The sequence below is a fragment of the Macrobrachium nipponense genome, chromosome 20, assembly GCF_015104395.2.
Source record: "Macrobrachium nipponense isolate FS-2020 chromosome 20, ASM1510439v2, whole genome shotgun sequence".
In the NCBI taxonomy this organism is placed as follows: domain Eukaryota; kingdom Metazoa; phylum Arthropoda; class Malacostraca; order Decapoda; family Palaemonidae; genus Macrobrachium; species Macrobrachium nipponense.
This window is the reverse complement of record NC_061089.1, coordinates 22,246,832-22,273,698: the sequence shown is the minus strand read 5'-3', so window position 1 is coordinate 22,273,698 and position 26,867 is coordinate 22,246,832. Positions and strand designations below refer to the sequence as shown.

The following is a 26,867-nucleotide window of genomic DNA, read 5'->3' as shown; positions in this document are numbered from 1 at the left end:
ACAGAGCTGAGGGACTCGTTGCTAAAATATCTATATATAAAAAATATACATATATATATTATATATTTCAACGGTGTAAGTCACATTGTGTGTTTCTAAACTATTCAACTGATTAAAATGGCACATCCACTGGTCACCTTCCAGACAGTCTGTCCAGTGTTTCAAACACGTTTCCAGTCATCTGAGGTTATATATATATATAAGGCCACAGGCCCAAAGAGCACCAGAAAATTCGCTTTCAATCACTTCTTTCAATACCTTTTACCTTTGCGAATCGGACGATTTATCAGCATTTGATTGAAATAGCACCTCGTATGAATGAATAAATATGGATAACCGGTTATCATCATCTGGGAAATATAATGAATAGAGGAATTTACCCGCATCAGCACACTTTTAATACAAGATTATACAGTCACCTAATGATAAAGTAAAAACTTTTTTTGTATGCTAGGACATCATACGCGATATTCTTTCTTCAAGATCTGCATACACATAAAGGCACATGCATGGATGAATACACATTAACGTACGCATGAATTTCTTCAGCATTGCAACGTCTTTAAACGGCTAAAGCCTCTGCATTCGGTCTCGACACAAATGTGCAAACACCTTCACAACAGATTGGAGTTAGTTTTGATATTAGATGCTGGGAAAAGCTTAGGATAAATTGAGTTATTTATATATATATAATATATATTAAAAATTTCAGGATTAGGTTTCGAAGAGGTCTGTCTGTTACCCTGTCCGTTAAGATACTAACTCAATTAACACTGAAGATAAAAAAAAAAACACCAAGGCCACAGCAGTACAGTTTTTGCATAAAAGCGCTTGCGAAGAGAATTGCAAGTCACAAGCAAATTACTGCTTGGGCAGGCTGTCCAAGGTTCTTTGGGTGTCTGTACGATAATGGCTCTCTCTCTCTCTCTCTTCATATATTTATTTCATAGAGACACATTTTAATGAAGTGAATTACATCATATTTTCAGTGAGATCACAATATTTTTTTTATTTACTTAGCAGTCAGTGGAAAAAGAGAGAGAACTCCAACACATGAAATATATTCCTAATGAGATCATTGTGGCCTTTCTGCTATTTCATAATCAGGAGAGAGAGAGAGAGAGAGAGAGAGAGAGAGAGAGAGAGAGAGAGAGAGAGAGAGAGAGAGGGGCAGGGGGTAGGAGAAAGATATTTTGCATAATTTTCACCTTTCATGCATTTTTTTGTGCGCATTTAAGGAAAACTGGATTAATATTCTTTTTAAAAGGTAGGAACTTTTTCTTTCACGAGGATCTGTGTGACTATTATGCAAAAATATAAATATATATTATATATTCTTAAAACATCATTCCCTTCTTGATTACAATAACTATGAAAATCTCCTTAACTGGAGAATAAATACGAGAAAAATAATTTTTTTCTTTTCATTAATTCGACGTATTTTCATATTATTTTGCAAGTAGCTCAGATATAACAGATTCTTCCGTACTCTGATTACTTTTTTTCATGAAAAGCCCTAATAAACTTAATGTTAAGAAGTGAATGGAAAAATGTAACTTTTTTTTTTTTCGAAATTTCTAATATAATGCCAAAGAATTTCTACAACCCAGAACATAAAATCAAGTATTATTATATGATAAAATAACGCTATTCACGTGCATTTTTATTCCAGGTATCATTCATCGTAAATGTGGAATTATCTGACGTCCAACCAGCAGACCGACCATTATCTATGAATGCATTTTGGCACTGATTACAAATGGCATACTAGTACCATTTAGATGGTAATTGAATTAGCCAAACAAAAAGAAGAGCCATATCAATTGCAAATAGGAAATTGGCTACGTTTCCAACCTCAAATCGTTTCCCTTAATAGAAGGTGGCACAAGAGAAAATACAACACGACAGTCGCTTTCACCTTCATACTTCAACATGTATGCAGGTATGTATATATATGTATAGGTGTGTGCATGCATGTATGTATTATCACTACCAAAACAACTGAAATCAGTTCTTATGTCAACCTTCCATTAGACTCTAAGTCTACCCTGTAATGAATTTCGAACCCTCAGGCTTTGGGCTCTATGTCGAAAAGCCTAACATAGAGCTGAAACTCGCAGAGCAGAGAGAGTAAATCAATTTCATATCATATACTAGATCAAACAATTTTTTTTTGTACGTATTTGCTACTGCTTACAATGTATTTCCTTTTTTCAGGACCATAACGGTTGCTGGTAGCTCCACAGCAAGTGAAGCTGACGTTTAAGGTTGCGAAAGCTCAGCAACAACTCTAATCACTAAGTATGGGTTATTATTATTATGTGTGTTGTGTTGTGTGTATGTGTGTGTCTCGGTGTGTGTGTGTGTGTGGGCATGTTAATCACTGGAGGTAATTAACTTGTGCAGTAAATTGTGCATATTCCTAAGCTGGTGGTTGCTTATTGTTATGTACGTATGTCTGTCTCTATGTATGTGTCTTATCTGTATAGTTCATATATTGGCAAGTACTGTCGCGATTTTATTTTAGATTAGATCAGCCCGTATTATATTGAACGATGCTAAACAACAAGGAAACCATTCACCTCGGCCGTTGATGAAATATGAATAGATTCAGAAATCATTATCACACGAGCCTAAGATTCATTCAACAGCTGGCTTTCACTTTCACTCATAATGATCAGATGAATGACTACCACTTACTTCTGCATTTCTATTCTCGAAAACAATAGAAGGCAAAATATGTAAAGCGGAGCGCTTAAATAATAAACCAAAAATCACAGAACACAAAGAAACGCCTCAATCACAAATCACAATAAACAGAGACGAATGAGTTGTACCATCACGGTCGACAGCAACATTAACAAACAAAAAGTCTTGTAAAATGTTCACTGAAACATTCATTCAAGCGACAGACGTTTCATAGCGTATTTTCACAATGTCCACCACACACCAAGCGAAAATGGAATAATGACGATGGTTCCTCTCGTCGAGAATAATGGGACACAACGAGCTCTGTAAGTACATACAGAAATGGCACCTTCATTTACGAGTTCCCGTCCTTCTTTTTCCTTTTACTAACCGAGGGAGACATTCCACTTCCTCTCGAACAATCCTCTTCTCTTGAGTCTTGAGAAGAATTTAAAGAGACAGGCGGCTCCGTGTTTCAATATCCCCATTCTCTTTCCAGGCCGAAGATTTTCCCCGTCGAGATCTGCGCTGCTCTTTTCTCCTCTCCCGAAGCGTGAAAGCAGCATTCATATTTTCTAATGCTTCTCCTCTTCTTCTTTTCTCCAGTTCGCTGGAATGATGGTATTTTCTTTTGTGTTGGAGGCATTAGTTTCCGTCTTTTTTTATTTTTATTCATAATACTTTCCTTTTTGAGACAACCAGATGTGGCGATGCTGGAAAGAAAGAAATGTTTCAGATAGAAATTCTTGGATGAAAAGTTATAGGCATGCAAAAGGGTAAGCTTTGTTACCGAGTTATGGCAATATGAATATTCAGTTACGAATTCTCTCTCTCTCTCGACAATAGATACGTATATATACCACTTTCATACAACCATGCTTTACACATAAATATACAAACATTTATAAACGTTAGTATGCCCCGAAATCTCAACCAATGAATCAAGTCATTATCATAACCTGAAAAGTACAAGATTGTAGAAGAATCGGAAAATAAAATGGCAGATATAAAAAATTGAAGGTAAACTTCGGCTGTCCGTGTCTAGCTGCTTGAATACCAATTATCCACTTTCATATTTTTCAGGACCATTGCATTCTCATTCACAATGAAGCAGTTTTGTTTGTTTAATCCGTTCGCTTTCGTTCTAAAGACCGACTCACTAATATCTTTAACGCCTTTGCTGTTGATATTATTATTATTAACCAAACAAAAACTTCTTTCAGTTTTCTTCTGAAGATTGAAAAGGAAACCCACAAAATCACTTTGTAACTTGTTTACTTCTAAGTATTTACATTTAGTTTTACTCCACACTCGAGTACTTTCAGGCCCTTCTGTGGCCCATTCTCAAGAGATGTTTGGGATGTTAGCCTGGGTCAAGGCCCAGCAGTCTTCTGGAACTTCTTCTCGTTGAGCTGTCATTTATGTGATGGCTGTTCTGGTTTTCTTGGGAGTTGCCAATCCCCTCTTGTCGCTCTGATATCCTGAGCTGATGGTCAATGGAATTCACCCTTGTGGTAAGGGTGTGGTCACCAAAAGTCTGTTGGGCAGGAAACCTAATCTCCAGGTCAGCAGGGTCAATCTTAGCTTCTTTTAATATCAAAGCTCGGCTTATGGGATCTTCTGAGGTAAAACCTTTGTTTCCTTCAATTACTTTAATCTCTCTGATAAGTGCACCTTCTACTACCCTCCTGTGACTAATTTTGTTGCTTTTGTATATAAGCCTACTGTTTTTGAAATCCATCCTATGGTCATTTTCCCAACAATGTCTAGCTATAGCACTCCCCTGAGAGTTAAGCTGTACTGCCCTTCTGTGTTCTTGGACTCTAGTCCTTATTCCCCTACTTGATTCCCCCACATATCTGTCTCCACAATTATTGCAATTGATTATGTATAAATTGGAAGGAGAAGACAGTAATACAGATGATGTAGCGGGGGTATACATAATCAATTGCAATAATTGTGGAGACAGATATGTGGGGGAATCAGGTAGGAGAATAAGGCCTAGAGTCCAAGAACATAGAAGGGCAGTACAGCTTAATCTCAGGGGTGGGGAGTGCTATAGCTAGACATTGTTGGAAAATGACCATAGGATGGATTTCAAAAACAGTAGGCTTATATACAAAAGCAACAAAATTAGTCACAGGAGGGTAGTAGAAGGTGCACTTATCAGAGAGATTAAAGTAATTGAAGGAAACAAAGGTTTTACCTCAGAAGATCCCATAAGCCGAGCTTTGATATTAAAAGAAGCTAAGATTGACCCTGCTGACCTGGAGATTAGGTTTCCTGCCCAACAGACTTTTGGTGACCACACCCTTACCACAAGGGTGAATCCCATTGACCATCAGCTCAGGATATCAGAGCGACAAGAGGGGATTGGCAACTCTCAAGAAAACCAGAACAGCCATCGCATAAATGACAGCACAACGAGAAGTTCCAGAAGACTGCTGGGCCTTGACCCAGGCTAACATCCCAAACATCTCTTGAGAATGGGCCACAGAAGGGCCTGAAAGTACTCGAGTGTGGAGTAAAACTAAATGTAAATACTTAGAAGTAAACAAGTTACAAAGTGATTTTGTGGATTTCCTTTTCAATTATTATTTTATTATTATTATTATTATTAAGAAGATGAACACTATTCATATGGAGCGAGCCCACGGGGGCCAGTTATTTGAAATTCAAGATTCCAAGGAATGTGGTATATATTTGAAAGTAGTAACAGGAAGAAAAAGTTAATTAACAAAGTAATACATGATTAGATAAAAGTGTCAGTAAATCATAAAATACAAGGAGAATTGCTTTAGAGTGGGAATGCATCGCATCTTCGCCTAAGCCATTGGTCGCCAGCCGGCGGCTCCAGATGCTGAAAAAATACTTTTTTTATCCAATTAAAACCAAAAATTTATATAACCTCTCAAGACAATATTTGATTAAATTCCATTAAATGTTGAAAGCATATTGTAGGCATAATTTTATTTTTTTTTATTTTTTATTGATACATGAATAGTTTCTAAGGCCATTTTTGACACTACGGGTCTGACGGAACTATATTTCCATGATTTTCTGAGTAATTGGCTGTTCTAGCTTCAAAGACTGGTGACTCCTGGCCTAAGCTTTAGAGGTTCCAGTTATAGTACAGGCAGCCGCCGGTTTACGACAGAAGTTCTGTTCTTGAGACACATCGTAAGCTGGAACATCATCAAAAATCCCAAGAAAACCTTACTTTTAATACTTTGGGTGTATTGAAAACTATGTAAACTGCATTTTTACATCAATAAAACCTTCAAACATTTACTATTTTGCCTTTTTGAGGTCATATTTCTTCCATCAAATTGGCGCCTGTAAGCGTTATAACTGTGGAACATACATTGTAAACCTGGAAATAATTTCTGATGAATATATATAATTGGAAAGCGTTGTAACCTTGGAATTTCATAAGCCGAAACTGTAGTAAACCGGGGACTGCCTGTAGTTTCATTCGCTCGCTTCCATAAGGATTTACTTACCACCAACTCTGCTCCCTGATAGAACTCGGGCAGTTCCCGCTCCCTGACGCTCTGGTAAAGAGACAGCACCAAAACGAACGACATGATCATGAGAATCACAACCGCTACCACGAACATGACGGCCCACCAGTACCTCGGCATAGCCACCAGCTGGTACTGCGGAGAGAAAGCAAATGTCAGGTTGTGAAGTCATGATCCAGATGGATGAAGCTGGGTAAATCATTTTTTTTAGACTGTTTACTGTGAAAAGAAAGCAAATATCTGGCTACGATGTTATGGTTCAGGAAAAAAGCTGGATAAATTCATTCTTTAGTCTATGAAGGGAATGCAAATGAAGAGTAAAAATCACTGATGATTAATTACAGTTTACTTAAGATATTAATTCAGTGTTTATCACATAGGAGGGTACTGCTGACAGTGTGTCTTGGGAGGTTTTTTGTACTAACTTCCTTTCGACTCTAGTTGCGTTGCCGTCAGCCTTTTAATTTCCATGTTACCTTTGGTCTTTTTTTTTCTTATTTACCTGTTCAACTTCTTTAACTATGCATTGCACTATTTTCATATGTTAATTTAGAATCAGTCCTTTGAAAAAGTCTAGAAATATGACTCGACTGTCTTCTGAAACTAATCAGTAGTACTATTAGTGATATTATAATAAGAAAATGGGTATTAATATATTTATTCTTTCTTCGCGACAGTCAATATGTAATGAACTACGGGTGTAAAAGGCACAATATATTATTAACTTGCTTGATATATTATAAAAGATACTAAACAACGACTCGTCAAACAGCTATATTTGAATATTAATATTTGGACGGTCATAACGTTCGTTATACTGCCGGTAGTTCGATTTTAAAAATGATTCATCTCAAATCAGTGACGTCAACACCCTTTAGATAAGAGATTATGAACGGATATGAAAATATTTATCACCTGATAAGATTTGATTAACTTACGAGCGCGAAAAACCGACCAATTTTAATCATTGCTCAATTCTTAGACGATGATGACATTGCTGAGCGTGGCAAATGGGTCTATATGCTATTGAGGAGGCTTCAATGTACTATATAAAGAAGCTTCAATATAAGAAGATTCAAGCATGGAGGTTTCATTTTTGTTGTACATTTATCATTTTCAGGATGTGTGTATATCTACCCTCTGAGGAACGAGAGCTTACCCATAGCACAACTCCAAAGATTGATATGGTGAGGAATATGGTGATCCACTGCACCACCATCCATGGTATCATCATGTACGGTGTTTCCTGCAAAGAAAGGTATGGTTTTGACTATGCTGGAGAGTGAATACTGGTGTGGATATCAAAATATCTGTCTTGATTTTAGCATTTTTTTTTTCTTATAACTTAACTGGCATTTCAGTGTGTACGTGTATACACAGGGAGATGAAACCACGAGAGAGAGAGAGAGAGAGAGAGAGAGTTCAAAATTAATAGGTTTTTTGTCAGGTGATTTTTCCTTTCCCTCAGCCCCCCCAGCTAATTTTTTCAGATTGTGTATGTTGATTCTCAAACTGTCATGAAAGGACATTAGGCGTTAAGACTTAAAATTTTGGCATCCCTAGTCCAAAATAAATTAGTAAAAAAACTCAGAGACTTGAAACATAATGCAAATTGTATGCATATCACAAAAAATCCAAATAACATTTAATTTCCTCATCAATCCAGATGGTACCCTTAAATTGCATACTGCAGTGAAGAGGTCTTGACTACCTCTGGATGAACAATATATACTTATTTCGAATAACAAGACAAAAATTGCACACTGCAGTTGCCAAATTCTCACCCTGATAGCTGCAATGACGAGAAGTACATCGACCACTGTACAGACGAACATGAAGAGCAAAGTGGCGATGATTCCCCATTCGATGTACATCATCTCGGGGTCTTTCAGATTCAGATCCTCGGCACCTGAAATGTACACAGTTTCGTTATAGGTAATTCGGAAATATTAATGGATTGAAGGTGAATTATATTATATATATATATATATATATATCTATATATATATATTATATATATATAATATAAATACCTATACATAAAAGGGGTTCCCCGTATTTGCAGTGGATGCGTACCAGACCCCCCAGAGAATAGTTAGAACTTACGAAAAGTTGGAACCCCTAAAATACACATAAGACCTCCTATTTTGTAAGTTAAAACTCTAAGAAAAGCCCACTAAAAATTTTTATACCTGGCTTTTTTAATGGCTTTATCACAAAAAGTGCATTTTATTATGGAACTGATAAAAAAACTGGAATTTGTGGATAAAATACCACGAATAGGTGAATTTCCTGTGAATAATAGGAGGAAATGTTTTAGAGAGAAATCCGCGAATCCGGAGAATGCAAATACGGGGGGTCTACTGTGTGTATATATACATATAATATATATATATATATATATATATATATATATATATATATATATATATATATATATATATATCTATATATATATCATATATATATAATTATATATATATATATATATATATATATATATATATATATATATATATATATATATATATATGTGTGTGTGTGTGTGTGTGTATGCATGTGTATGTGGCACATGTGTGTACATAGATATTTTAATATGAATGATTTCACATGCTTCTTATGTGATACCCATAATCTAATTTCTTAAAATTTTCTCATAGTAGGTTGGGTACAGAGAAGACAAACATTTAAATGTAACCAGGTTACCAGTTCCTTTAAAATAAAAATTTAGGCAAATACTGAACAGAATTAATATAATAGATTTGTCACCGATAAAAGACCGCTTTAGTTAGATGCCTGATTGTAAAAGAACTTGACTTCGCCTCCGTAATGTGCATCAACCAATTTGAAGATTTCGTAGAGAAAGAAAGAAAAATAGCACAGAATTCTACACAGAATCATCCCTTTGGCCCAACACCTTATCATACCTGTTACCTTTCAGACAAGAACTCAACGACCGGTCCCACAAGAGAGAGAGAGATAGAGAGAGCGAGAGAGTGAGAAGAGACGAGACGAGGGGAGAGAGGACGAGAGAGAGAGAGAGAGAGAGAGAGAGAGAGAGAGAGAGAGAGAGCCTCGAGTGCGCGCATGTGGGTCCAATTTCAAGAGGTTCCAATTATCCTACTTGAACCCCCAAAATAGCGCGCTCCTTTCGACAATGCTAAACCAGTGACACAGGGCGACAATTAGCTCTTTCCATCCGCCCCCCCCCCCCCCCCCCCCACACCACCTCTCTGTCCATTTCAAAAAGCGAGGGAGTTTCTGAATATTTCAAAATTGTATTTATTTTGGTCGCATTTAAATGGAATAAAAGTGATGACAATAAAAGAAACCGAGATGTTTGTGAAACGTAAGATGGAATAACTAATTTCATAATAGTTTTGAGTGTTAAAAATAGGGTATAAAAATAACATTAAAAACACGATTACTTAAAAGAGAGAAATGTTTCAGTACAAACATGTACAATTTGAAAAAAAAACAAATTTCAAAATGGTTTCGAGTGAGTTGCGTGCATTATTAAAAACAGCATAAAAAGATGTGATGTTCAGTATTCAAAGATTCCTCGACAGCAAGGAAACAGAGCCTTTAAAATGAGAAGTGTTCATTCGATGTGTCCCTCTTGGCAAGCGAGTTTCTCATTTAAAAGGGCCGAATGTAGCAGCAAGCAACGCGCATATCCGCCTCATTCCTCGGTGATAAGTTGTGCCACTCACTTCCTCTTTAGCATATCCTGAATTCAGGCCCGGATGTGTGAGCGATTGCGTAGCACCTGCTCAATAGGTCTTTGTGCGTTTTACTAGACTGAACAAGAGGAAACGATGCTACTTATCTCACTTGTGCTTTTATGGAAGGAGAGGTTCAACCGTGGCCACCGGTTCAATATTGCAGGGAGATGGATGATCACCGATCACAGCACTCTGTGTGTGTGTGTGTGTGTGTGTGTGTGTGTGTGTGTGTGAGAGAGAAGAGAGAGAGAGAGAGAGAGAGAGAGAGAGAGAGAGAGAGACTGATCACTGCTGTGTCAAGTTATGTTAAGAAGTCGAGAAAACAAGATAAGAAGAGAGACTACCATCAACACTGAACAAGAGTGAACTGCATTGCAATGTTGCAATGCCATGAAGAAATATGATGGACACGAACACACCGACTTCCCTTGTGCCATACCTCTGCTGCTTTGGTAGCAACTGGTGTCAGGAACAAATCCTTTTAAGTATTTTAGATTTAATGTTTTTCAAAAGCCATTTTCTGACGGTTCTCTCGAAAAACAAAATGAGGAAAAATGCTAAATGGTAAATAAAATTTCTAGGTAAGTGGGATCAATTCAGTTATTCTGATCATCATCCCTTCTTAGCAACCAACCATTGTGTGTCAGGTTAGCACTGTAGTACAAAAAATAATATCACTTCATTGCGAGAAAGATATACAAAAGCTCGAATGTGCCAACTTGTCTTGTTGTGTGGAGAAAAACAAAAAATTAAATGCAATGAAGAAATATAATTAATCTGAATGCTCACACTTACTTTAGTTTGTACCTCTTTTCATAAATTGGGGAAAAAAATTCCCTAACATATACCTTTTCTTAACATCTTCGGACAAAAAAAATGTATTTGAACAATGTGAATAAAACATAAAATGCTATAGAAAAATGTTCGTATAGATTTCATCTAAAGAAAATGGCACCTTGGAAGATATAGTCTTTTATAAAAAAATAAAAATTTTTTGCTTATTACTAGACTCACAAAATTTAGGTGAAAATGCTGTAAAAATAAATGATCCACCAGATCTTACCTTGTATGAAAAATTTTTGATAAAAAAAATTGTTCCAGAAAGACGCACTGGATGCCGGATAGCTTCAGATTATCATATTCACACAATTCACATAAAAATTTATAATTTTTCCTTATTCTAATTCCTAAATATTCATATGAACGATAAGCTGTTGATAAAGGGGAATATACCTCACGAAAAATAACCTAATATTGAAGACAAATCCATTCATTTGGTAAGGAAGGACTATCAGAGCTCTCTTGGGTTATGAATAAAATTGTTTTTAATGGTATAAAATCGAATGATGAAACTAAGATATTTTTCTTTGTTATATTGATGGGTCTATTCGCACAGGTAAAATAAAAGGGGTGCCGTCACTGAACATGCACTGTTTCTTGATGACATGAAGATAAAAATGTCTTAAACTTATTTAGATTATTAGGACTACAATCTACTACTACTGCTACTACGAACTACTACAAGAGTCACTCGGCGGTCATTCACTTTCTTTCCCTGTCACTCGTTGACTCTCACGAGGATCTGTTGTGTTTCTGTGTTCGTGCTTGTCCTCTCTCTCTCTCTCTCTCTCTCTCTCTCTCTCTCTCTCTCTCTCTCTCTCTCTCACACACACACAGCACACATACACACACAGCAATGTTAGGATAACATTTCTCTCATTCAAATCTGAAGGAATCCGTAGGTGTCCCGTCTCCTGTTTTCTTTTTTTTATTTATGTTTTTATATATATATTTTTTCGTGTATCCTTCACCATCACCACCACCACAGATCCACCCCGCTTTCGCCAGGTCCTTTCACTCTCTCACCTGACTCAGTACCGTTTGGTCCGTAGACTTTGATGGGATTCTGCAGGTCGTGGTAGGTGTTGTAGGCCGTCTGGATCACCTGGTCGAGCTCCTCGGCCGAGATCAGCAGGCAGCACACCGCCCCTCCGCCCAGACTCAGCACCTGAGGAAGACAAAGTCGCCAATGGCTTCGTCAGTAAGGTAAAGGCGGTTCGGAGTGACTGCGAGACAGTATTTTATTGATTTAGCCTTGATTAGCATGAACGTGTTCTTAGATTCTTTTTTCCAATCTGTAATTTTAAATACGTCTTATTTTATTTTAGTTTTGGGTAAGCTATACGATATGCATCATTCACATCACGTTAATGATTTATCTTGTATTCAATACCTTCTACTTATTTAGATTTATTCATTTCAGTAACAAGTAATTCACTCTCAAATTCTTTTATTATTTTATTTGGCTATGTACAGTATCTGGCTCGACTCTACGAGTATTATTAATTTATTTTGGTATATGTAAACGTGTTCCATTGAAATGATATCAGTCAATCATTAATACACGAACTGTTCCAATTTCGAACCAACCACAAATCACTTTCATGCAAAAAGTCCTTAAGTGACCCTGGTATAGCAAATTGTTCGTAATCCTCTTGGCATAATAACCTGAATATGATATGCTGCAATTAATTTTTTAATAATACATAACGAGGCTGTCATGCTTTCCGGATGCCTGTCAATCATAACGATTAACCGGCTGTCATTAGGGCGAGACTTTGCCGATAAAACAACACTTCAGAGCCAATTGGAAGTCATTTATCTTTCTCTGGTATTATTCCATTCCATTTCTTTTATAAATCTAATACCTGTTAATGTTAAACGATACAATTAACAAATTAGCCTCTACTTAAAGGAATACAATAAAGAGATTGTGGGATGCACGATGTCCTTGAGACGTAATACGTCATATCAAGGATATTGGAAGAATGTATAACGAATTAATCTTTTATTGTAAAAGAGTATTATATAAGTTTAGAATGAAAAACCACTTAATTTTTTATTGTAAAAGAGTATTACATTTATGAGTTTAGAATGAAAACCCACTTAAATTTTCTATTGTAAAAGAGTATTATACACGTTTAGAATGAAAACCCATAAAGTAGGAATTAGTAAATGTGAGACAAAGGAAATTAAGAAAGTTCTTTTATATCAAGAGGCATGTTTTTATGGGCTAGGTATACAAGGAAACAAGAGGAATCAAAGAAGGCATAATTTTTCTTTCATGTTCTCAGTATTCTGTCTGGCTATATATATATATATATATATATATATATATATATATTATATATATATATATAATATATATAATTAGAGACAGACAGACAGACAGAATACTGAATGAACATGAAAGAAAAATTATGCCTTCTTTGATTTCTCTTGTTTCCTTGTATACCTAGCCCGTAAAAACATGCCTCTTGATATAAAAGAACTTTCTTAATTTCCTTTGTCTCACATTTACTAATTTCCTACGTTAGGTTTGTCATTCTAAAAACGTATAATACTCTTTTACAATAAAAAAATTTAAGTGGTTTTTTCATTCTAAAACTTATATAATACTCTTTTATAATTTACAGTGGTTTTTCTGAGGTCTAAAAACTTATATAGTACTCTTTTATAACAAAAGATTAATTCGTTTTTCATTCTAAACCTATATGATACTCTTTTACAAAAAATAAATTAAGTTAATTTTCTCATTTACATATATTATTCCATATACCTGTTCCTCTCTCTCTTTCACACACATACACTATGCATTTCGTATCCCCCGAAGGATATATCAATAGACTCCTGACGGTTCTCTATCTCATGTCTTCGTCTCCAGAGCCACTTATAACTTCCTCTCTCTCATTTGACAGACAGTTATCAACACACTCTACACCCACCCACATAGCTAGAAGGCCACACACCCACCTCCACACGCAGACTCAGACGTATAAATATGGAAGTTGTCCCCCCTTCATTTAGATCACCCAATTCGTTTTTAATATCAAGATTCCGTGGGTGAAGTATAGGCTCTTATCTGTCTCATTGAGAATGGAGGATGAATTCTAATTTGATGAAGTCACCCATTATCTCTCTCTCTCTCTCTCGGCTCTGTGCTTAGTAGCTGCCAGTCAATTCTACAATATTTGTTTCTGCTTCATACATATAAATGTGTATATATTATATTAATATATATATATATATCTATATATATTTATATATTATATTATATATATATATATAGATATATATATATATATATATATATATATATATGTGTGTGTGTGTGTGTGTGTGTGTGTGTGTGTTCGTACGCATGCGTTCACTTAGGTAGTAGAAATACCAAAAAACTGTATGAAAAGATATCGTTCATGAAACTGAGATAGACAGATTAAGCAACCCACTGAATTCCAAGTTTATGTTTTATTCAGTCAATGTCCTCGGTAGATTTACGAAGGTTGGTGGGTTTCTGCCAAAGAATTGTGAAAGTCGTCCTCTGTATCATGGAGGCATCCAATAACTGGTTTTGAGATGGTGAGTCATCAGTTTTGTATCTTGTTGCAATTGCCTTGAAATTGTAGTTCTTAGCCTATTTTACAGATTCATGTTAACTGTCAGTAATTGCTTGGGCTAGACACTAATATTAGGAACTGTATCTGTGTCTAGGGAGGTCGGTGATAGTCATAATTGAGTTTAATACCCATTACAGACCGCGAGTCATCATTTCGCGACCGGTGACCCTAATCATTTTGCCTTTGAAACCTTCAAGTCGAAAAGAAGGCACTTTAAGACCAATTGGCTTATTATTTTCTTGAGGGTTCAATACGTTTTTGCTTCTTTTCCTTGATGACGCATTTCTGTTTGCAATAACTAAATCCAAGTACGTTTTAGGTTTTTTTTTTTTTAAATAATGAGTAAGACGTAAACCGCTGCATACTCCGTGTAGATCGCAACGAATAGAGTAACAATGCAAACCATGTTGTTTTGTATTTGTCCCAAGCTTAAATGCATGAAAAAAATATGCCCTGAAGTCAAGATTCCTATAAAGATGTGATATTCTGCGACCACATTTGACCCACTTCTCCCAATTGGTGATTTGTTGACTATACTGGACCGATTATTCTATAACTGTTTAGCGTTTAAGCTCTGATGGCAGTGAATGTCCCAGCAAAGTTTGAAGTTGTCATAGCTGAACTGTTCTGTTGGAAGTAGACACCGTCTTGTATGTGTATCGTTTGGACTCGAGTCTTGGCATGGATTTAGAAAGTCCTGCGGCGCTACAGTTGTGAAGTAAAAATGATCAAATCTTTTTGAAGTTTGTTCTTCCAATTTTTAAATCTCTTAAGAGTCATCCTCGAGTTGTTTAATTTCCGTTAAGTCTGAACTTCAAGTAGTTTAATCTCCTAATGAGTTTTGTCCCCAAGTGATAAAGATACCAGAGAGGTTTGGTGTTCAAATCAGAAAGTCTTCAAAAAATGAGCTTAGTAAAGTTGTGCTGGACAGGACGGTAGCAGAGTCATATATGACAAATCGAAAAACTTGATTTGCCTGGAAGTGACAGAGTTAATCCGCAAAATCTGATATTCCAGGTCACGCGAAATCTTGAAATGTTGCACCTGCTCTTGAGGATGCATCGACGGCAAAAGTGATCAATCAAATTGATTCATAAACAATGATGAAGATACGTCAGAGCGTTTTTGAATAGTGAGTCTGTGCAATTCAAGATGAATTTGTCCGAGTCAAGACTTAAATTTTCCATAGGAACTGAAGTTTGTGGAATTTAGTTTAGCACCAGAAGCGTTAAACAGAAAAAGGCCGACACGTCGAAATCCTTGATTGATAAATCCCTTAGCATGCCAGGACAAGTTCTGCTCTTATACTGCATTTGCTGACAGCTTTTCCCTACCGAGACAGTTAAGGGAAGCAAATAAACTGCATCTGGCTTAATATATCGATGAGAGAGAGAGATTGATATATGACATTTACTCCATAACACCAAATAAATTATATAACTTGCCCACGGCTATTAAGGAGACAGTTAAGGTCAATTAATAAATTGCATCTTGTTTAATATATCGATGAGAGAGAGAGAGAGAGAGAGAGAGAGAGAGAGAGAGAGAGAATGTTGTACTACATGTAGTACATAAAACCAAAAAATTTATACAACTTACCCACGGCTATTAAGGAGACAGTTAAGGTCGCCTATAGTAAACTGTATCTCGTTTAATATATCGAGAGAGAGAGAGAGAGAGAGAGAGAGAGAGAGAGAGAGAGAGAGAGAGAGACCTATGAGCTGAGGTAATGAGTACCAGAAGACGAACAAGACCTGGTTAAACCAGAGTATGACCCCGTATAGCCCCTTTAAGGACGAGTGGGCGTTCGGGCGAATTAGGAAAGATAGCAGGGGAGTGGGTAGCATAAGGAGGGACAACATGGCAGCTGTAGGTCGAGTGCGCGCGCAGCCTGGCTCCCCAGGTGGACATTGCATATCAATTGGCACCAGATGCGGATACGAGTCATTAGTTAGTGGCCACGGAATTCACTCCCCCAACTTCACGGTTTGAGTAACGCGGATGATCTATTACGAAGGAAGGGACAGGAATTGAGGACGTTCTGTTTTTTTTATTTTTTATTATTGTTCTGGGTAGTGTATGTAGTACTATGTGTGTGAGATTGTATAGTATGTATGTATAATATATATATATATATATATATATATATATGTGTGTGTGTGTGTAAATTAAGGAACCTTAGCACTTAGAATGCGTTAGATTTTATTCTTCGTTGACCTTTTTATGTCCCTTTGATTAACAAACAAACAAACAAAATTTGTTAGCTTACAGCTAGATGAGGATCTCTCTCTCTCTCTCTCTCTCTCTCTCTCTCTCTCTCTCTCTCTATATATATATATATATATATATATATATATATATGTGTGTGTGTGTGTGTGTGTGTGTGTGTGTGTGTGTCTGTGTGTTTGTATTCATCCCAGGTTCGAATATCAAGTCACCCGGACGAGAATATCAAACATTTAGTTTCATCACTGATGCGACCAGAATCTATGAAAAGGTTGGTGGTCTCTGGATGAAAACATAATGTGACCAGAGACAAGACTAGAATTTAGAGCATTTCTGTTTCGTCATTATTTTGGTCACGACTGATCTCGCAAAAAAAAAAAAAAAAAAAAAAAAAAAAAAAAAAAAAAAAAACTGTCAGTGACATGAGCAATTCAGAAAAAAAAAAAAACAAATAAGGGGTTAGAATGTAAAATTCGCTTGTCAGGACAGTAACTCGCCATATGTGGCTTCAAAAGTAATTCTCTTGCAAGCTCTAAAAAGAAAGAAAAACAGCTAAATGACAATAATATCTTACGCTTTCATGAATATAATTAAAGTCAATCTCTATTAAATTAGTGTTTATTATTATTATTACTAATGACGTATCATTGTTATTTCACTTACTTTCAAGGCTTTAGGAATGGACGAATATTTTGAGAGCTAAAAATTCAACGTTTTCAATGAAAGAAATGTTTTGCGCGATTTAAACGAATAAAATATTTATAAAGGCATTTAAAAGATTGTCATAAAAGTACAAATCAATTTTTAAAATATTAATACACTCATCAGAGAGAGAGAGAGAGAGAGAGAGTGAGAGAGAGAGAAAGAGAGAGAGAGAGAGAGGAATTCTTGTTATTTAGATTTATGTATGTACGTATGTATGTATGTAGTATGTCAGTTTGCTACATACATACATACATACACACACACACATATATATATATATATATTCTTTTCTTTTTTTAGTGAAAACCTACAACCTGAAACATCTGCGAAATAGACAAGGGTGCTATTCCTTGGATAAATCCCTAAGAGGCGAAGATAAAGGTCAACGATCCTCTTGATAAAGGGGCCCAGGTTAGCAGAGTAAAAATGGCATCCTTATCTCGTCAGTAAGTCTCTTGTCCACAGCCGAAGGGAAAGCAAAATTATGGCGTCCCAGATGGTTTCAGGACCACCCACCAACTCGGTACAATCATCTGTTAGTTCTTCGTTTGCTTTCCCTTTGTAACTTTTTATCCTTCCTTTACTCCTTATTATCGCTTTATTTTTTAGATACATAATGCATATATACACATGTACATAATACATAGATACAATACACATACAGACATACATACATATATATGTAGTATGTATATATTATGTATATATATATACTAATGTTCTGTTCATTGTTCAAAGTGCGTTCTCGCAATTTTTCTCCGTCCTGTCCCATTTGAAGTTTTTGTTCATTTGCGTCGAAAACTGCTGATGGGCAAATTATAAATGAAACATTTTGACGAAATAGAAATATAATTTAATTTTATAGGAGTTTTTAATGGCTATTATTAAGTCTTCTATTTTCCTTTTCACAGATCATCAGCCGTGCATTTGATGTCTTGGCCAGTCCCTTACGACGTTCTTGATTGGCTGTTAATAAGCCAATGACGGCTAGAAACTCAGTCTCTCGAAAGTTCATATAGGAAGGATGTATGTTCCACCTCTCCTGATGGATACTTTTGAAAGACGTATCCCTCAGGAGAGATGGGACACACATCCTGCCTATGTGAATTCTTGAGAGAGACTTAAGTTTTTCCAGCCCCATGATTGGCTTATCAACAGCCAATCAGGAGCGTCGTAAGGGACTGGCCTAGGCATCAGATGCACCGGTGATGTGAATCTATACTATAGTTACCAAGAGATGTCAGCGGTTCCAGGAAGCACTGGACAAAAAATCGTTCTTTCCAGCTGGATTACGTCTGTCGTATAGAGTTTTTTTCCATCTGGACGTCAAACAGTACTTAAAGAAAGGATAAAGTTAGGTCATAAACATAAATGAGTTGCGAAGAACCAAACTTAGCTAACTTGACGGGACAGAAAGAAGGAAGCGGAAAGAAAAACTTTGGCCATAAACGTAAACGATTGGCAAAGAACCCAACTTACCAAACTGAGCAGACCAATAAAGATGGAGCCAGCCCGTAGACTACAGCAACAACAACTATCGAAGGTGGCCATTGTGGTTGATGGCGGTGCTGACAGAGTCCAGATCGCTCTTCAAGTTGTGAGTTTTTTTTTCTTTTTTCCTCAGTTCCTTCGATGTTTTTCCATCGAGTTTTTTCTTCCTCTTTCTCGCAATCTCTTCTTCTTACTACCTTCCCCTTTTATGTTAACATCGCCTTACTTTATGGTTGGGGATCGCTATGGTTTATTGAAAAGTGTGTCCGGTATAAGGGTTATTTGATGGACGTGTTCTATTGGTAAACCGGAATTTGTTCATCCATTGTTTTTATACTGATTTCTTCTTCAAGTCTTAGTGGAAGGCGTCTGCTCAGCTCTCAGTGTCCTGCAACGAAGAAAAAAATAGATACTGTAATGAATACGATTATGGAAAAGCTTATACTAATGAAGAAAATTCACTAGAGGTATATATACATATATATATAATATATATATATATATATATCTATATATATATATATATATATATATATATATATATATATATATACATGTGTGTGTCCATAGTAAATGTAAAAATGAAAGTTCTCGTCAGACATAAAAATGGAAAAAACTTAGATAACACATTTTTACATTTTTGTCATATCATCAACAGTGTGTCAAAGCTTTCAATATTAAAGTGAAACAGTTTGGAGTCCAGTTTTCTCATATAAATATTAGTTCTCTGAAAGTAGGCAGTCGTTTAAACTAGTTTTGACAGAAGTGCTTAGTTAAAAATACTAGACGTGAGATCATCCCAATTTTGTGTTTTACCCAGCCTCTTGTGCCGCAGCTAGTTCTACCTAGGTAATACTAGTTGCTACATACAATCTAATGTGACCTCCGGTTCAGACCAGTTTAAACCATTCTGGCTAATTCGTGTCTTGACTATAGTGTATGTGTGTGTGTGTGTGTGTGCGCGCGCGCGTGTGTAAAGGGATTAAAGAATCCGGTGTACAGAACACATTATTTTATAGATATATAGGTGCGAATACTTTTGAAAACAGAAGAAAATATAAAATCATTTCCTCACTAATGCGTATGTTCGTGTCATAAACATGGCTGTATAAAAACTTAGAAGCATCTTTATATACTTGTATGGAGAGAGAGAGAGAGAGAGAGAGAGAGAGAGAGAGAGAGAGAGAGAGAGAGAGAGAGAGGTAATCTAATTAGCTTTATTTATTTAGAAGCAGCACCCCTTATAAAGGGGCAAACTTCTATAAGAAAAAAATTTATTCTTTTGGCAGCAATTCATTGATACCTTTGCTAAACATGTATAAAATCTGTATACATTAAAAACTTGTCATTCCATTGATACCTTTGCTATGCATGTATAAAATCTGTATACATTAAAAACTTGTCATTACACACACTACAGAAACAAGAATCTTGTTTAGTTGTGACAGGACTGACCCAAATGAAACGGGTCTAACCTGCTGACCATTTTTCAAATGCGAGGATAGAAACAAAATCCTAACCGTTAATCTGAGAAAGAGTTTTCATTCTCAGAAGCAAAAAATCTAATAAAGACAATCCTTATTCTTAAAATCAAACAAACCTTGTCTGGACTTTTTTTTCTATTGAAAGCAAAGCAAATTCTATCAAGATAAAGCAAGATAACCTGGTCGAGAAAGAATTCTTCTTAGAAGCAAGCAACAAAGATCAAGACAGTCCTTATTCAACTCCTTTCACTTGACAAACCTAATCAACTCCGAAGCCTTATTGTCAGAGTGCCCGAAATGCCTGTCTGCAGACATTCTCATTCTCGAAACGAGAAAACTCGATCGAGGCAGTGAATATTCTTGGGAAACCGGATCACAACAGACCAATTACTCTTAGAAGCGAGCACGAATAAATTCAATAGAACTAAGGAGCAGGAGCCGCGTAGTTTTGCCTGCAATAAGCCGGAGACGGGAAAGAAAGAAGCACAATTGACGACCTCGGTTACGTAAGCGTCCTGAGCTGAGTGAGTGGGGTTCCCGTGATGGAGTAATCCTTAAATGTCCTTCGATGAAAATAGGAGAGTTGGAGACGTTTAACCGTAACAGAGCTGTATTGATATTTTAAGGGTAAAATTGTGTTGGAGTTCTGTTATGCGAATGTTTCTGCTTGCAGTGCTTTGAATCATAATTTACTTCGTACCATAAACAGTTAAAACACTTTGTAATCAGAGCACATCGTACAACAGCTATATTGGTTTTTTATTGATTTCAGAGGGTAAAACTGATAGGCAGAGAAATGTTTTGAGAATGTTTGCATAACACTGCTCTGAATATCACTACCCTTACGCACATATGTACCTGATCACATAAGCTCTCTCTCTCTCTCTCTCTCTCTCTCCTGAACTCATGGTTTTTATTTTCCCCCAGGCGATACTAGAATCCTTAATACTAAAATTAAATTGAACGGACTCTACTGGAGTTTTTTTTTTTTTTTTTTTTTTTTTACACGGGCAAGACATTTTCTTAAATACTATAAGTATCACGCCAGCTAATCCTGTATATTTTTCAGTACAAAAAAATATATACACGTACGAATGACTACTAAGCAAACAATAAGCCGAAATATCCTCGAGGGTTTATACGTCATATATCAGCAGCATCCCAAGGGCCTCTTTCTCCTGCTATCGATTCACGTATATTGAGTCCGGTCTCCCCCTCCATCTACGTCACACCAAGCATTATCAAGGGCTCTGTTTAATGTTACGCTCCATATAACGTCCACCCCTTTAAAAGCAGATCACATGATGTAACGCTGTTGCGTATCCTTAACAGGCTTCGGTGTTACGTCGCCTAACTCAGAAATTAAGTACGTGTAGTAGATATTTTTAAAGTTGAAATACAATGATGCAGGTATGTTACGTCACATGACTTTTAACATAGTCATCTTCCAGGATATGCGACGTAAAAAAATACCTATCAAAGAATCACCCTTTTCTCTATAGAGCAAAACGAAAAGCCGATATCTAATTTAAGCTGCGAATGGCAAAACTAGCGGAAGTACTACATGATATTTGTCTCTGCCAGTATTTAGGAGTCTTAACCCCACTATTTCATAGGTGTAAAGCGCCAAGGGTTGACTCACAAACCCCTAATTACCGCGTGTTAAATGTCCCAGGCACATTGGTCATTCATTGATCCCGCGATCTTCTCATTGAAGGTTTTGGTCACTTCCCAGATGTATGGTGAAAGAGAGAGAGAGAGAGGTATTGTAAAAATTATATCCAAGAACTTTTTATATTTACTGACCAAATTTTAATAATCACTTATTTCACTTGTATTGATTGGAATTGAATATAGCATTCAGGCCATTCAGCGCTGAAAAGGAAATTGACAGTAAAAAAAAAGTTTGAAAGGTGTAACAGGAGGAAAACCTCGTAGTTGCACTATAAATCAATTGTTAGGAGGGGATGGAAAGGAAGGTAAGTAGAAAGAGACTATGAAAGCGGTTGCAGCTAAGGGCCGAAGGCACTTTGCAAAGAACCTTTAAGTAATACCTACATTGCAACCCCCTACGGAGAAACTCACTTGTATGGATAGAATGCGACAGAAAATGAATAAAAAAAAAAAACGAGTCTTTCCAAGAAGAAAAAAAAAAAAGTGTTTTTTAGCACTTCGAACAGCACTCCAAGGACTCTGTAGTAATGACCACAATATCTATCTAAATTTAGAACGAAATAAAGGTACAATATCTAATTCAGTTTCTTAATGTATTCCCATGTGAATTCATAATTTGTAGAATATTTATCTTAGGGATTAACACCAATTATAAAAGCAAAAACACCATTTCCAGGAGGATTACTGTTCACTTAATTGGTTATAGTGGACTCGGAGAAAGGGAACTTTTACAAATATGGGGTAAAAAAATTAGTGGCTAATTCACTTCAGTCGGTTTTAGCAAAATGGTTTGCAGAACAACTGATCACTTTGTTAGGCACTTTTTTTGAAGCACATGTTATTCCCTCAATAGATTTCATAGAACGACTTAAGAAACTGAGAAATATTCGAAGTAAAATGATAAGTCTGCATGAGACAACTCTTCACAAACGCACAATTATTATAATAAAATGTACTTAATAAACTCAAAGAACAGTCGGATTTAGGTAACAGTACACATAATTAATCAATAAACATATTAGTTTCTATGAAATTCCTGTAGCACATGTGACTTTAATAAATATTTTGGGGAAAGTGGTAGAAGTTTGCTCACAAGAATCCGGGAACACAAAAGAGCATACAAGTTACATGCACAAAACAATGTTTAGTCAGTCTTGAGCTAGACCAACGGGCAGATTCTTTTACACAGAAGATAAATGTACCAACAATCTTATTTCCAGGGAATATATTAAAGGTTTTAAGAACTAAATGACCATTATGACAGTGTTATCTCGTTAGCCACATCTGATGCTGCGGCTGCCTCTCTTTCTCCCGTTCAGGTTGATGACCATTAAAACGACCGCATTGGGCAACGACCAATTAGACGTTCCGGACGACTGGCGCCCGGGGCTTTCATCAGAACACGACGGCATTGCCTGATCTATGTTTGACGACCGATTCCATTGTTTATATATAACAAAAATAAACTTCGCTTGCTTCGAATCCTTTTATGTTTACTTGGAGTATTTATTACATCAACGCGTCAGACTGAGAAGGGGAACCGAGCAGAATCCCGAAGGCTATATGTACAGATTATCTTTAAATAAATATAGTGTATACATTTACATAGCTGTAGATTCATTTCTCCATTGTAAGACTCCTGCTACTACGAGTTTTTATTAATTAATAATATAACATCCAGTTTAGCCCATGCTAAAAAACGACCTAAAACCCTCTTATCTTAACTGTAATGTGAAAACTTTGATTATTCATTCTGATATTTTATGATTAAACCATTATTAACAAAATATCAATAATGAGGGAAATACGAAAAAAGAAAAAAAAATTTTGAATTGGTCTTTCAAGTCTTCACATTTATTTCCTAAATCATATCTAGTCATATCAAAAAGGCCCTTACCCCACAAAGCTCCTATTTTGACCAAAAGGTCCTAGTCTTACTAAAAAGGTCCTAGTTTGTCCCACAAAAAAGCTCCTATTTTGACCAAAAGGTCCTAGTCTTACTAAAAAGGTCCTAGTTTCTCCCACAAAAAAAGCTCTATTTTGACCATAAGGTCCTAGTCCATACCAAAAAGGCCCTAGCTTGCTCCACCTAGCCCCCATTTTGACCAAAAGGTCCTAGTTTGTCCTAGAAAGTTGCTACTTTGACCAAAAGGTCATAGTTTGCCTCACAAAGTTCTTAAACAGAAGAAAAATGTCCTAGTTTGCCTTCTTAGAAAGTTCCTATTTAGGCAAAAAGGTCCTGGGTTCCTATTTTGACAAAATTCCTTTAGGCATCCTGTTATCAGTTTAATGATGACCATTTCATTTCCCCATATAAAAATATATATATATATATATATTATATATATATATATATAAAAAAACCTGTTTCGCATTCACATGATGATAATAATAAGACGCATTAAATGAAAAAATGACACCTATCACTGATTTGTGATGCAAGAATATTTTCTAAGCCTTTATTTTTATGATAAATGATGAAATCATTATCATTAACAAAGTGTTTTTAATAAAACTAACATTTATTAAACATATAAGTACATATATAGACTTTTAGAGAGAGATAAAAAAATAAAAAAAATAAAAGAAATCGAAATTTTTGGCTGTTTTGGAAAAGTATTAGACAGAAACCCATAAGTCTGGTTGATCTCACACAGTTTCTTTCTTTTTTTTTGGCGGGAAATTTGCTGTCCTCTCATTGGATATCAATGACGTCATTACTCCTCCCCCTTCTTATTTCAGAGGATCATTGTGGGTGGGTATCTTATTATTTAGTTTAATGATGATACGATTTCAAATATAAGAAGAACTGTGTCTTATTCAAAGGATGATAATAATATAGGACACATTAAATGAAAAAATGACATGGTCACTCTCATTTCATTGATTTGTGTGATGTGAGATTACTTTCTAAGCTTTTATATTAATTGAATCATTATTAACAAAGTGTTTTTAAATAAACTAACATTTATTAACCATATATATATATATAGACTTTAAGAAAGAAAATAAAAAAATAACAAAAACTGGAAAAGTATCAAACAGCAACCCATAAATCTGGTTGCTCCCACACAGTTCCTTCTTTTTTGGCGGGAAACTTGCTGTCCCCTTATTGGTTGTCAATGACGTCATTTCTCCCCCCTCCTTGTTTTAAGGAACCATTGATATATGTCCCTATTATTATAATTCTTGACCATCATTTCTTGACTTATATTGCGTCTTTCTGTGTATATCCATATTTAAAGTAGATATAAAATAAAGAATCATTCTCTAGTTCTAACTATTTGATATTTTTCTTCGTTGAAGAGTTGCCAGTTTCTTTTTAGTGGATTGAGGAGGTACTCTTATTCAAGGAGTCTCAAGTCATAAGCAAAATCTATTCAGCTTTTTACAAAATTCAAATTATAAAATGTAATTTAATTCTTTACTGCTTTTTTATCGGCTTATTTATCTTCCTAGCGAATTAGTATTTGAGATAAACAACAATTAGCGAATTAAAGTTAACATTTTCGCAAGAATTAAAGTCAATACAAATGGCTACAATGGAGGAATGTGTATCGTCTGCAAGAAGAATGAAAATGACTGGTTGGTTACTCCCTTAATTGACTAATACGCAAAATACTTTGTAGGGATGGCCAAAAATGGTGAGTACGGTAAGGGTGTTTTTTGGGGGTCAAACGGGATTTTCCTACAAAAAGAAAAAGGCAGCATAATGGCAAGCAATTTATTACTATGAATGGAAAATGGTTTGATTTGAACAATTAATTGTAATTTGACAATACTGCAGGGGTGCCCAAAAATGGCCTGAATGGGTGTTTTTTGGGGGGTCAAACGAACATTTACTTTAAACTGAGAAAAATGCAGCCTAATGGCAAGCCATTGATCACTACGCCTGGAAAATGGTTTGATTTGAACAATTAATTGCAATTCGACAATATTGCAGGGGGACTCAAAAATTTTCCCAAAAGGCAAGGGTTTTTTAGGGGGAGTCAAACGTACTCTTCCTACAAACTGAGAAAATTGTAGCCTGATGGCAAACAATAGATCACTGTGCATGGAAACTGATTACATTTGCACAATTGACTGCAATTGGAGAATATTGCAGGGGTGTCCAAAAATGACCCCAAAGGTAACAGTGTTTTTTTTTTTGGTGAAACACACTTTCCAACAAACTGAGAGAAATGCAGCCTAATGGGAAGCAATGGATCAGTATGCTAGAAAATGGCTTTATTTGCACATTGCAATTCTACAATAGTGTAGGGGCGCCCCAAAATATCCCGAGTGTTATAAAGCCTTGGTTGTGTTTTGAGGATCAAACGTCTTTTGACTCAGTTACGTATTATCTGTGTGAATATTTTTCCATTTCAGTTTTCACTGATGGTAAAATAGTTAGGCTACATAATCTATGCTTTTCAAGTTTCATTCTGAGAAACGAGAATGCAAGCTCACATGCTAATACGTACGCTTGCGAGCAAGCCCCCGTCTGTCTGTGACACGATCTAGACTAGAGAATCTAGATTGTGGTCTGTTCTATCTTTTCCCGAGTGGTTATTGTTACCGTTCGTAAATGCAAACAAAATAGGACAAGCCAATTTGGAGCTGGTGTGATGATGACCCATCCGGCAATAATATATAGGATATAATATAGGATATTACTCGAAGAAATATCCTTCCTTTCAATGACCTGATTCACAAATGGTATGAATAAGAAAAGGAGAAAATGCGAGAATTCGTTGTAACAATACCGTAGATTATTTACAAAGGAGAGAAAGGAAGAAAAACGTCGGTTTGCAAGAACAAGAATAAGTTTTGATGAAATACTCAAATGCAAATGACTACTTGTCATTTATAATGAAGAATGTCATCTTTAATAAAGAAAAGAACTGAGAAAAT

General features: G+C 35.9%; 1 protein-coding gene across 6 annotated transcripts in view; it reads right to left on the bottom strand.

The window, feature by feature from the left end:
* Window positions 1-375: 375 nt before the first annotated feature.
* The window catches only part of LOC135223334 (uncharacterized), a 107,881-nt gene continuing 81,389 nt past the window's right edge, over window positions 376-26,867 (bottom strand). For 5 of the 6 annotated variants that reach the window (XM_064261798.1, XM_064261805.1, XM_064261817.1 and 2 more), the window contains 6 exons: window positions 18,805-19,204; window positions 11,804-11,945; window positions 7,997-8,121; window positions 7,372-7,458; window positions 6,192-6,347; window positions 376-3,401 (listed from right to left, as the gene is read on the bottom strand). In XM_064261798.1, the coding sequence (XP_064117868.1) occupies window positions 3,357-3,401; window positions 6,192-6,347; window positions 7,372-7,458; window positions 7,997-8,121; window positions 11,804-11,945; window positions 18,805-18,876 (627 nt within the window). In that variant the 5' untranslated portion in view covers window positions 18,877-19,204 and the 3' untranslated portion in view covers window positions 376-3,356. The remainder of the gene's footprint in view (window positions 3,402-6,191; window positions 6,348-7,371; window positions 7,459-7,996; window positions 8,122-11,803; window positions 11,946-18,804; window positions 19,205-26,867) is intronic. The other variant, XM_064261825.1, reaches the window with a different exon arrangement.